The sequence below is a fragment of the Onychostoma macrolepis genome, chromosome 10 (assembly GCF_012432095.1).
Source record: "Onychostoma macrolepis isolate SWU-2019 chromosome 10, ASM1243209v1, whole genome shotgun sequence".
NCBI lineage: Eukaryota > Metazoa > Chordata > Actinopteri > Cypriniformes > Cyprinidae > Onychostoma > Onychostoma macrolepis.
This window is the reverse complement of record NC_081164.1, coordinates 14421947-14435917: the sequence shown is the minus strand read 5'-3', so window position 1 is coordinate 14435917 and position 13971 is coordinate 14421947. Positions and strand designations below refer to the sequence as shown.

The 13971-nt window shown below is 39.8% G+C and overlaps 1 protein-coding gene across 24 annotated transcripts in view; it reads left to right on the top strand.

Annotated features, from left to right (window-relative positions):
* LOC131548764 (protocadherin alpha-C2-like) overlaps positions 1 to 13971 on the top strand; it is a 198948-nt gene that overhangs the window by 108960 nt on the left and 76017 nt on the right. The window contains exon 1 of one of the 24 annotated variants that reach the window (XM_058790302.1): positions 3952 to 6639. The exons of 21 other annotated variants lie outside the window; for them this stretch is intronic. In XM_058790302.1, coding sequence (XP_058646285.1) covers positions 4237 to 6639 — 2403 coding nt within the window. In that variant the 5' untranslated portion in view covers positions 3952 to 4236. Of the gene's footprint in view, positions 1 to 3951; positions 6640 to 9784; positions 13275 to 13971 lie in introns of those variants that run through there. 2 more of the 24 variants (XM_058790321.1, XM_058790303.1) reach the window with 2 other exon arrangements.

The window sequence follows — 13971 nt, the reverse complement described above, 5'->3', positions numbered from 1 at the left end:
TGTTTTGTTTAATACTTTGTATATACATTAAATATAGAATATACTTTGTAGATACTTTATCATTTTAAAATTCATTTATTGAGAATTAAAATTATTTTGATTTTTGTATCAACGTTGCATCTGGTTAGGATTTTTTATTTTAATTTTATTTTTTTAAGGTTTAACGAACTTGTAGTTTAACAGATCACTTGTGTCCTGCTCTGATATGTCCGAAACAAACTATTGCAATTTTTAGTTAAGGCTCGTAGGGCCGCTGTTGATCAACGCAACGCAGTCAGTCTGTCAGACATACCCACAAAATCCAGTGATGTCAGAGAACAGCGAAATAAAGCCTGATGACTCGAAACAATTATTTTGCCGGATGTACTGGATGATGGATATCCTGATTGTATTATAGATTTCATGTTGGGGTCGGGCTTTCATGTTTAACGTCCTTATTTTGTAATAAAACCGTCTGATCTTAAGGATCTAAAGAACGACGGAAAATGGCCAGCTTCGTAATGTGGCACGCTGCAGCGTTTTCTATGATCCTGTTTCGATACTCGGTGAGAGGGCAGATCAGCTATTCCATTCCAGAAGAAATGCCAAAAGGGTCGATCGTTGGAAATATTTCTCAAGGCTTGGGTTTGGATTTAAAAAGACTGAAGTCAGGGAAGGCACGCATATTTGCTGGAGACAACACCGAATTCGTCGGATTGAATAAAGAGAGGGGGATACTTCTCACCGAGGAGAAAATAGACCGCGAGGCTCTTTGTGCTAAAACGACTCCATGCGCTTTACACCTTCAGCTGATTTTGGAAAATCCAATGGAATGGTATGATGTCACAGTGGAACTTATCGACATAAATGATAATGCTCCGAGTTTTCCTAAAGGTGAGATTACATTTGAAATAAGCGAGTCAGCTTTAATCGGAGCAAGATTCATGTTGGAAAATGCGATTGATCTGGATGTCGGATCTAATAGTCATCTGAGTTATTCACTGAAACCGACAGATAATTTTGTATTAAGTTTGCAAAGTCAAACGGATGGTGACAGAAACATGGAGATGGTGTTACAAAAGACTCTAGACCGTGAAAACAAAGAGCAGTTGTCCTTGTTGTTAACAGCAGTAGATGGAGGTGAGCCTCAGCTGACCAGCACTGTGCTGATACATGTTACTGTGCTAGATGCTAATGACAATCCACCCGTGTTTAGTCAGAGGGTGTACAAAGCCACTCTTCCTGAAAATACACCTAAAGACACTGTTATCACGTCCGTCAGCGCTTCTGATGCTGATGAAGGCTCAAATGCGATAATAACTTACTACATGTCAAGCACTGGAGATGTAAATGATTTATTCATGGTTGATGCACGAAGCGGGAAAATAATCTTAAAAGGCTCAGCTGACTTTGAAAAGGCAAGTCGTTATCAACTTAACATACAAGCACGCGACCAAGGAGGACTGTCTGATTCATGTAAAGTTATAATTGATCTCACTGATATAAACGATAACAAACCAGCAATAAGCATTGCATCTATGTCAAACTCAATATCAGAGGAGTCTAGACCTAGCACTGTTGTTGCAATGCTAAATGTAAATGATCTTGACTCCGGGTTGAATGGCCAGGTTCACTGCAACATTAATAATGATATTCCATTTGCTATTGCGTCTTCCAGCCGTTTCTTCAGCTTGCAAACAGAGCAGGAACTGGACAGAGAGACAGAAGCTGAGTACAATATCAGTGTAATATGTGCTGATGAGGGTGTGCCAGCGCTCTCCAGCAGTGTCTCTCTCCGTGTGCAGATATCAGATGTGAATGACAATGCTCCTGTATTTGAGAAAAGTCACTATGAGGCATGTGTGCTGGAGAATAACACACCTGGTCTCTCTATATTTACAGTTAGAGCCAGTGATGCTGATTGGAATCAGAATGCCCGTGTTTCTTATATTCTAGAAGACAGTACTGTTAATGGAGTCCCTGTCTCATCATATGTGTCAGTTCATCCTGACAGCGGACTGATTACAGCTGTGCGCTCTTTTGACTATGAACAACTCAAAGAATTCCACTTCTTAGTAAAAGCACAAGATGGAGGCTCTCCTCCGCTCAGCAGTAACGTGACAGTGAAAATTACTGTTCAAGATCAGAATGACAACGCTCCTCAGGTTCTGTATCCAGTACAGACTGGTGCTTCTGTGGTGGCTGAGATTGTGCCTCGTGCTGCAGATGTTGGATATCTGGTCACTAAAGTGGTGGCTGTTGATGTGGACTCTGGACAGAATGCCTGGCTCTCCTATAAACTACAGAAAGCTACAGACAGAGCGCTGTTTGAGGTTGGTTTACAGAATGGAGAAATCAGAACTGTGCGACAAGTGACTGATAAAGATGCGGTCAAACAAAAACTGACTGTTGTTGTGGAGGATAACGGACAGCCCTCTCGCTCAGCTGTGGTCTCCATTAACGTGGCTGTGGCTGACAGCTTTCCTGAAGTGCTGTCAGAGTTCACAGACTTTACGCATGAAAAACAGTATGACAAGAACCTGACCTTTTATTTAGTTCTCGCACTGGCTGCTGTTTCTTTTCTATTTATTACATGTTTGGTTGTCATAATATCAGTAAAGATCTACAGATGGAGACAATCTCGTTTCTTATATCAGTCCAATATGCCTGTTATTCCGTACTATCCACCGCATTACGCAGACACAGGAGTCACTGGAACTCTGCCGCACGGGTATAATTATGAAGTGTGCATGACGACTGACTCGAGGAAGAGTGACTGTAAGTTTTCTACACTCGGTGGACAGAATGTCTTAGTGGTGGACCCGAGTTTCGCTGAGACGATACATCGCACGATCAAGAAAAGTAGTTCCATCGATGATCTCGGTTCTGCAGAATCGGTAAGAAAGTTTTGGGACTATTATTTTTATTTGTTTATTTTTAACTGAGAAAATTTAATATATGGCGAATCAAGTAGACCATGAACATATACATTTTCTAAGAGCACAAGATCAGAACATTGCAGCTATCAGACCAAGTATTAGTCTACCTATATCATTACTATTTGTCTATTAATTAATATTCTATATAATCATACTATGTTCACCTTCCAAGTGCATTAATATGATTTATATTTACATGAGCACTGACTTGTTTCATCCACGGTGTAAAGTAAAACAAAACTTACTTTCTTACCATCCTAATGCCAACATACGCTGCACACCTAAACATAAACCTCAGTGGGACGTGAGTAGAAACGAAAAAGTACGAGTGAGATTGTAAGAATTTATACAAATTTGCGAAAACGTAAAATTGTCACAGACTTGCCATGTTCCTTTCGGTGATGGATACAATATTTGAGACTGTAGCCTATCGAATAATAGACTAGAATGCTGTATAGCTGCCATAGGTGGTGTTATATTCATATGCTTGTTTGAAGAGTCTTAGCTAAGGGTATGTCAAGACAGAGTGACCCTATGATTTTCTATGTACTCATTCTTTAGAATGTTTTGGTCGTGGACGAAGATCCGACTGATATTATGAATTACCTTGAATGGAAGAGGGGGAAAAAACAGTGTGACATTTTTCATGTAGATCTACATGTAGATAACAGGTTAACATTTGTTCAAGCTAATAATCGAAAAATGCAGATTATAAAATAATCATAAAAACGCAAGGGCGCTTTGACACCGTTCAGCACCACTTGTACTGAACAGTGTCTCACTGGATAAAGCGCTACCAAAGAAGACTATGGTTTCCTTCATTGTGCTGTAATTTAACCTAAGATCGGTTACCTGCAATATTCACTTATTTAGTAAGTGATCATTTTCACATCCAACATACATGCCAATCTTTTCATTTAATCAGCAAAATGTTTTAGAATGCAGACAGTATGACATTCATATAATAATATCTGGTTTATCTGCAGTGTGATATAGGCCTAGAAAATAATATTCGTTGATAAAATGCGCTATATGTATAAGGATATAACTTTGATACGCAGTTCCTTATTTACACTCAGAGGGCCGCTGTTCGTCGTCAAACAATGGATAAACTGTATTTCACAGACCCTCCCCACGTATCACACAATATCACTGAGAAAAAGGCAATACAGCTGCCACCACGTTTTTTTACACGATACTTCTATTTGATCGCACGTCGCCGTGTACGGAGTTTATTATTGCACTTGGAATTTAATATATTCGAAGGATACAAGGATTGATTGTTTTGTATTTTTGAGGCGTCTGTGCAGTTGAGACAATGCCTGGCCCTGATGCAGTGGTAAAGCATTCGGTGCTGTTTTTTACTCTTCTGATTCACATAGCGGGAGGACAAGTCAGTTACTCGATTCCTGAAGAAATGTCAAAAGCATCGAAAGTGGGAAATATTGCTCAGGATTTGGGCTTAGATTTACAACGATTAAAGTCAGGGAAAGCGCGTATATTTACCAGAGACAGCACGGAATACATCGAATTGAACAGAAACACTGGCTTGCTGCTTATCAGAGAGAAAATGGATCGCGAATCTCTTTGCGCAAAAACAACACCGTGTGCTTTGCATCTTCAAATGATTTTGGACAACCCGATGGAATTATACACTATTACAATCGAAATCACGGATATAAATGATAACGCTCCCAGTTTCGAGAAAAAGGACTTTAGATTTGAGATCAGCGAATCGGCGGCGGCAGGTGCTGGTTTTATGCTCGGGGGAGCTTTCGATGCGGATGTAGGGACAAATGATCTTCAGAATTACTCGCTTAAACCGAGTGATCAATTCCGGCTTGAACTACACAATCAGGCAGACGGTAGTAAACACGTTGAGATGATTTTACAAAGACCACTTGATAGAGAAACGCAAAGCTCACTTACTTTGTTGTTAGAAGCGTTTGATGGAGGCGATCCAGTGCTCTCTGGCACTGTGCAGATACACATCACTGTGTTAGATATTAATGATAATGCTCCTGTCTTTACACAAAAAATATATAAAACCACAATAACAGAAAACGCACCAAAAGGCACTATATTAACAGTGGTGAGCGCGTCTGATGCAGACGAAGGATCCAACAGTGTAGTGACGTACTACATATCTGACACAATGAACAAAAATGTGGCCGACATGTTTCTTATTAATGAAAAAAGTGGTGAATTAATATTAAACGGACAGGTTGACTACGAAAAGGTGAGCCATTATGAACTTAATATTCAGGCAAAAGATCAAGGAGGGCTTTCTAACGCCTGCAAAGTAATTATCGATGTGCTGGACATTAATGATAATTCGCCTAGTATTCAGATTCTGTCTAGTTCCCATTCCATACCCGAAGGCTCTAAGTCTGGTACTGTTGTTGCAATGCTAAATGTTGATGATCTTGATTCAGGTGTAAATGGTCATGTTCAGTGTGTCATAAATGAGAATATTCCCTTTGCCATAACATCTCAGTCTAGTAGCTTCTTCAGCTTGCAAACAGAACAGGAACTGGACAGAGAGAGAGAAGCTGAGTACAATATCAGTGTAATATGTGCTGATGAGGGAGTACCAGCGCTCTCCAGCAGTGTCTCTCTCCGTGTGCAGATATCAGATGTGAATGACAATGCTCCTGTATTTGAGAAAAGTCACTATGAGGCCTGTGTGCTGGAGAATAACACACCTGGTCTCTCTATATTTAAAGTTAGAGCCAGTGATGCTGATTGGAATCAGAATGCCCGTGTTTCTTATATTCTAGAAGACAGCACTGTTAATGGAGTCTCTGTCTCATCATATGTGTCAGTTCATCCTGACAGCGGACTGATTACAGCTGTGCACTCTTTTGACTTTGAACAGCTGAAAGATTTTTACTTCCGGGTAAAAGCGCAAGATGGAGGCTCTCCTCCGCTCAGCAGTAACGTGACAGTGAAAATAATTATTCAAGATCAGAATGACAACACTCCTCAGGTTCTGTATCCAGTACAGACTGGTGCTTCTGTGGTGGCTGAGATTGTGCCTCGTGCTGCAGATGTTGGATATCTGGTCACTAAAGTGGTGGCTGTTGATGTGGATTCTGGACAGAATGCCTGGCTCTCCTATAAACTACAGAAAGCTACAGACAGAGCGCTGTTTGAAGTGGGTTTACAGAATGGAGAAATCAGAACTGTACGACAAGTGACTGATAAAGATGCGGTCAAACAAAAACTGACTGTTGTTGTGGAGGATAACGGACAGCCCTCTCGCTCAGCTGTGGTCTCCATTAACGTGGCTGTGGCTGACAGCTTTCCTGAAGTGCTGTCAGAGTTCACAGACTTTACGCATGAAAAACAGTATGACAAGAACCTGACCTTTTATTTAGTTCTCGCACTGGCTGCTGTTTCTTTTCTATTTATTACATGTTTGGTTGTCATAATATCAGTAAAGATCTACAGATGGAGACAATCTCGCTTCTTATATCAGTCCAATATGCCTGTTATTCCGTACTATCCACCGCATTACACAGACACAGGAGTCACTGGAACTCTGCCGCATGGGTATAATTATGAAGTGTGCATGACGACTGACTCGAGGAAGAGTGACTGTAAGTTTTCTACACTCGGTGGACAGAACGTCTTAGTGGTGGACCCTAGTTTCACTGAAACTATGAGTCACACAATCAAGAAAAACAGTTCTATCGACGATTTCCGGTCTACAGAATCGGTAAGAAAGTTTTGTGACTATCATTCTTTATTTATTTTTTAATTGAATAAGGTATTGTAAGGCTAATAAAATTGACTATAAATAAATAAATAAATAAATAAATATATAAAAACACTTGTAAGGACTCTGAAATTAATTAGAAGGCTAAATGTTAGTATCATTCAGCTTTATCTATTAACTAATTCTTGTTATATGTATAACATGCTCAGCTTAGATGCACAAACTTGGCAAGTCATTTGTATAGCGCTTTTAACAGTGCAAATTGTGTCAAAGCAGCTTTACATCAGCTTGATATAAAGCTGGGTGGCTTTATATCAGCTTTAAAGTATTTAGACGGGGAAATAGTGTGTCGGAATAGTGTCATTCTCCTCTGGCCAGACAAAATCAGCGGTTTAAATCTAGGCTAAAGCAGAGTCAGATTGTGCAGAGGACTCATCTGGTTCCTGTGGTCTTGTCCCGATGGCCGTCTAGGAGACAGGGTCTTCACTGCGGATCAGTCTCTGGGGCTCATCTAGTTGTCCTGGTCTCTGCTGACATTCAGGGCTGTAGAGGTCATCTCTAGGTGCTGATCCACCATCTGATCTGGATACGGACTGGATCTGGGTGGCTGTAGTGACCATCTGATCTGGATACAGTTTGGATCTGGGTGGCTTCGGTGACCTCAGAATAAGAAAGAAACAGACTAATATTAGCGTAGATGAATTTCTTCTAACGATATAACAAGTACATCGGGTGTTTTGGGAAGTGTTCCCGGTTCCAGTTGACCTAATTAATGCAGCCTAACAATCCTTTAACGGATTTGAATTATAGAAATGCGATAGTGTTATATGTGTAAGCCAGGTTAAAGAGATGGGTCTTTAATCTAGATTTAAACTGACAGAGTGTGTCTGCTTCCCGAACAGTGTTAGGTAGATTGTTCCAGAGTTTGGGCGCTAAATATGAGAATGATCTCCCGCCCGCAGTTGATTTTGATATTCTAGGTATTATCAAATGGCCAGAGTTTTGAGATCGCAACGGACATGAAGGACTATAATGTGATAAGAGCTCACTCAAATACTGAGGTGCCAAACCATTCAGGGCCTTATAGGTAATTAGCAAGATCTTAAAATGTATACAATGTTTAATAGGGAGCCAGTGCAGTGTTGACAGAACCGGTCTAATGTGGTCATACTTCCTGGTTCTAGTAAAAACTAACTGCTGCATTTTCAACCAGCTGGAGTTTGTTTATTAAACATGCAGAGCAACCACCCAATAAAGCATTACAATAATCTAGCCTCGAGGTCATGAACGCACGAATTAATGTTTCTGCATTTGACATTGAGAGCAGAGGTCGTAATTTAGATATATTTTTAAGATGGAAAAATGCAGTTATACAAATGCTAGAAGCATGTTTTTCGAAGGAAAGATTGCTATCAAAAAGTACGCCTAGGTTCCTAGCTGATGACGCAGAATTTACAGAGCAGCCATCAATATTAGACAGTGATCTAGGTTATTACATGCAAAAGTTTTTGGTCCAATAATTAACACTGTTTTTTTCAGAATTTAGCAGTAAGAAATTGCTAGTCATCCAGTTTTTGATATCAACTATACATTCCGTTAGTTTTAAAAATTGGTAAGTTTGATCAGGTCGCGAAGAAATAGCTGAGTATCATCAGCATAACAGTGAAAGCTAATGCTGCCTTCACGTGCTATCGGAAATTTCCTATTTCCCACTTATGAAGTCGTGATTACAAGCTTGTTGTATTCAAGTGCTTTAATGTCGGAAATAATAAAATGTAGCATCCCATTGGTTGACAATCATATAAACATACACCGCGCTATACATGCAATTTGCTGACAATTCTGGAATTTCGGTCAAATACATGCTTATTTCACTGCTTATAAAACATACAATATGCTTCGAATGATCGTTCATATCTAGCCTATAAATACACTACTTTACGAACAAGACAAGGGATAGTTGTAGTGAGAACAGCATTGACAGCAGCAATGGTTGTCACCTCCACCATGTTTAAAGTTTATGACCCACCCAACTCGGAAACTCGGGTATCAAAATTATTTCCGAATTTCCCAGTAGTAAATACGACTTGAGAGGCCGTTCATGTCCAATTTCCGATTAGGAAACTTGTATTTACGATAATTCCGATAGCACGTGAAGGCAGCATTACACCATGTTTCCTAATGATATCTCCCAAGGGTAACATGTAAAGCGTGAAAAGTAAGGGGCCAAGTACTGAGCCTTGAGGTACTCCATACTGCACTTGTGACTGATATGATACCTCTTCATTTACTGCCACGAACCGATGGCGGTCAGGTAAGTACGATTTGAACCATGCCAGTGCACTTCCTCTAATGCTAACATAATTTTCTAGTTTATTTAAAAGAATGTTGTGGTCGATAGTGTCAAACACAGCGCTAAGATCCAGTAGCACTAATAGAGAGATACAACCATGATCAGATGATAAAAGCAGGTCGTTTGTAACTCTAATGAGAGCAGTCTCAGTACTATGATATGGTCTAAATCCTGACTGAAAATCCTCACATGTATAATTTTTCTCTAAGAAGGAACATAGTTGTGATGATACGACCTTTTCTAATATCTTTGACAGAAAAGGGAGATTCGAGATCGGTCTGTAATTAATTAATTATTTTGGGTCAAGTTGTGTTTTTTAATGAGAGGCTTAATAACAGCCAGTTTGAAGGTTTTTGGGACATATCCTAATGACAATGATGAGTTAATAATATTCAGAAGAAGATCTATTACTTGTGGAAGCACCTCTTTTAGGAGCTTAGATGGAACAGGGTCTAACATACAGGTTGTTGGTTTAGATGATTTAACAAGTTTATACAATTCTTCATTTCCAGTAGAAGAGAATGAGTGGAATTGTTCCTCAGGGGATCTATAGCGTACTATCTGATGCGATACTGTGGCTGAGAGCTGCATGGTTACCATTTTTATCTCTAATAGTTTCGACCTTGGAAGCAAAGCAGTTCATAAAGTCATTACTGTGCTGCTGAGCTACCAATAAATAAATAAGCTACGGATTGACTCAAGACTGTGTTGGTTTTCCTCATTCTAATACCAGTATCTCGTACTTCACCAAAAGTGTCCATACGTTGGAAGCAAATTTCTATGTGTTTATTGCTTACTGTGTTGCTTACTGCTGGATACAGTTATCTGGGACTGTATCAAACAATAGACTAGAAGGTTGTATAACTGCCATGGGTGCTGTTATAGCTATATGTTTGTTTGAAAAGGGACTGGAAAACTTGCGTATAAATGTTTTGGTATGCATGCTTATTATATGCAGCCTTAACTTTCTGAAATATCGAGGTTAGACGGAGTTTAATTAGGCTCACGCATTTTATTCCTGTAAATTGTTGGAATTGTTTTCTGATTCCTACCTAAATGTATGTGAGGAGAGAGAGGCTCTTTTTCTATGTACTCATTGTTGAGAAAGTTTTGGTTGTGAACAAAGATCTGAATATTATGCATGGCCTTAAATGTAGGGGGGGAAACTAATAAATAAACAACAGTGTGACATTTTTTTTGATGCACGTCTACATGTAGACAACATGTTAACAGTTGTTAAAGAGAATCATTGGAAAAAAATACAATTATCACAAAATTCTCATAAAAACGCTAGGGCACATTGACACAGTTCAGCACCACTTGTGCAGAACAGCGCCTCGCTGGATGAACGTCTACTACTAAAGAGGGCTGTGGTCTTCTTTATTGTGTTGTACTTACAATTTTACTCAAAATCTAATTATCACCTACAAAATCACTTATTCCGTGAGTGATTATTTTCACATCCAACCTGCTTATTAGTCTTTCATTTAATTGTCCTAAAACACAGATAGTATGACAAATATCATATAATAATAACAACTGGTTTTATTTGCAGTGTCATATACGCCTTGAAATAATATTCGTTGATAAAAAGCGTTTGTATGTATAACTTTGACATGCAGTTCCGTATTTACACTCAGAGGGCCGCTGTTTATCGACACACAGCGGCGATACCCGTTTATTTCACAGACCCTCTCCCAGTATCACACAATTTCACGGAGAAAAAGACAATACAGCGGTCACATCAAATTGTTTTTCTTCACGATACTTCTATTCATCGGTCGTCGTGTATGGAGTTAATGTCTGCATTTGAAATTCCAAATATTTAGAGGATACGGACTGATTGTTGTATTTTTGAAACGTCTGTGGAACTGAGACAATGCCTGGCCCTGATGCAATGACACGGCATTCGGTGCTGTTTTTGACTCTTCTGATTCAAATTGCACGAGGACAAGTCAGTTACTCCATCCCAGAAGAAATGGCAAAAGGATCGATGGTGGGAAATATTGCGCATGATTTGGGCTTGGATCTACGACGATTAAAGTCAGGAAAAGCGCGAATATTTACAAGAGATAACACGGAATACATCGAACTGAACAGAAACACTGGGTTGCTGCTTATCAGAGAGAAAATGGATCGCGAATCTCTTTGTGCAAAAACAACACCGTGCGCTTTGGATCTTCAAATGATTTTGGACAACCCGATGGAATTATACACGATTACCATAGAAATCACGGATATAAATGACAACGCTCCCAGTTTCCTGAAAAAGGACTTCAGGTTTGAGATCAGCGAATCGGCGGCGGCGGGTGCTGGTTTTATGCTCGGCAGAGCTTTCGATCCAGATGTAGGAACAAATGCTCTACAGAGCTACTCGCTTAAACCGAGTGATCAATTCCGGCTTGAACTGCACAATCAGGCAGATGGTAGTAAAAACGTTGAGATGATTTTACAAAGACCACTTGATAGAGAAACGCAAAGCTCACTTACTTTGTTGTTAGAAGCGTTTGATGGAGGCGATCCAGTGCTCTCTGGCACAGTACAGATACACATCACTGTGTTGGATAATAACGATAATGCTCCTGTTTTTATTCAAAAGGTATATAAAACCACAATAACAGAAAACGCACCAAAAGGCACTATATTAACAGTGGTGAGCGCGTCTGATGCAGACGAAGGATCCAACAGTGTAGTGACGTACTATATATCTGACACAATGGACAGTAATGTGTTCGACATGTTTCTTGTTAAAGAGCAAACTGGTGAACTAATATTAAACGGTCAGGTTGACTATGAAAAGGTGAGCCATTATGAACTTAATATTCAGGCAAAAGATCAAGGAGGGCTTTCTAACACATGCAAAGTAATTATCGATGTGCTGGACGTTAATGATAATTCGCCTAGTATTCAGATTCTGTCTAGTTCCCATTCCATACCCGAAGGCTCTAAGTCTGGTACTGTTGTTGCAATGCTAAATGTTGATGATCTTGATTCAGGTGTAAATGGTCATGTTCAGTGTATCATAAATGAGAATATTCCCTTTGCCATAATATCTCAGTCTAGTAGCTTTTTCAGCTTGCAAACAGAGCAGGAACTGGACAGAGAGACTGAAGCTGAGTACAATATCAGTGTAATATGTGCTGATGAGGGTGTGCCAGCGCTCTCCAGCAGTGTCTCTCTCCGTGTGCAAATATCAGATGTGAATGACAATGCTCCTGTATTTGAGAAAAGTCACTATAAGGCGTGTGTGCTGGAGAATAACACACCTGGTCTCTCTATATTTAAAGTTAGAGCCAGTGATGCTGATTGGAATCAGAATGCCCGTGTTTCTTATATTCTAGAAGACAGCACTGTTAATGGAGTCTCTGTCTCATCATATGTGTCAGTTTATCCTGACAGCGGACTGATTACAGCTGTGCGCTCTTTTGACTATGAACAGCTGAAAGATTTCCACTTCCGGTTAAGAGCGCAAGATGGAGGCTCTCCTCCGCTCAGCAGTAACGTGACAGTGAAAATTACTGTTCAAGATCAGAATGACAACGCTCCTCAGGTTCTGTATCCAGTACAGACTGGTGCTTCTGTGGTGGCTGAGATTGTGCCTCGTGCTGCAGATGTTGGATATCTGGTCACTAAAGTGGTGGCTGTTGATGTGGACTCTGGACAGAATGCCTGGCTCTCCTATAAACTACAGAAAGCTACAGACAGAGCGCTGTTTGAAGTGGGTTTACAGAATGGAGAAATAAGAACTGTGCGACAAGTGACTGATAAAGATGCGGTCAAACAAAAACTGACTGTTGTTGTGGAGGATAACGGACAGCCCTCTCGCTCAGCTGTGGTCTCCATTAACGTGGCTGTGGCTGACAGCTTTCCTGAAGTGCTGTCAGAGTTCACAGACTTTACGCATGAAAAACAGTATGACAAGAACCTGACCTTTTATTTAGTTCTCGCACTGGCTGCTGTTTCTTTTCTATTTATTACATGTTTGGTTGTCATAATATCAGTAAAGATCTACAGATGGAGACAATCTCGCTTCTTATATCAGTCCAATATGCCTGTTATTCCGTACTATCCACCGCATTACGCAGACACAGGAGTCACTGGAACTCTGCCGCACGGGTATAATTATGAAGTGTGCATGACGACTGACTCGAGGAAGAGTGACTGTAAGTTTTCTACACTCGGTGGACAGAATGTCTTAGTGGTGGACCCGAGTTTCGCTGAGACGATACATCGCACGATCAAGAAAAATAGTTCCATCGATGATCTCGGCTCTGCAGAATCGGTAAGAAAGGTTTCGTTAGACTTTTAATAATTATTATTGTTATTATTATTAAATGTATTATTATTTATTAACGGAAAAGACAAATAATATGGCTGCTCAAGTAGACCATGAATAAATAGGCTTGGAGAACTGAGCGATTATGTGTTCACGTGTAGTTTTAGGTCGTGAATAAAGAATTTTTTATATATATAACTTTTCATTCTAATACATGCATCTAGAACTTTTGCACAAGTCACATTGTTTTTCCTTATGTTGCTTATTACTAGTGTTAGTTCGAGTTATTCAAGATCGTATCAAACAATTAAATAGAAAGCTGTAAAGTTTGGCACTGGTGCCTGTACAGTTGATGTTTGTTCGAGAAGGAAATTAAACTCTTTAATGTGCATGACGGTCACAAAATTTGTTCTTGCACATTGTTTGATGTGTTTTAAGACTCAGAGAATTGTCCTCTTTTTCCCTCTTTTTTTATGTAGTAGAAATGGCGTTGGTGGTGGACCAATGAGTCACAATAAGAATGCATTGGGTTAAGCGTCGAATTTTTGATGTAGGCTGCGTTCCGTGAAATAAATAAATAAATAAATAAATAAGAATGTGAATTATTGGAGAATACGGAATTATTTTGGTACAATGCAGAGGCATTTTAACACCTTTCAGCACCACTTTGTTGAACAGCGCCTCATGTGAAATTGTCTGCTAC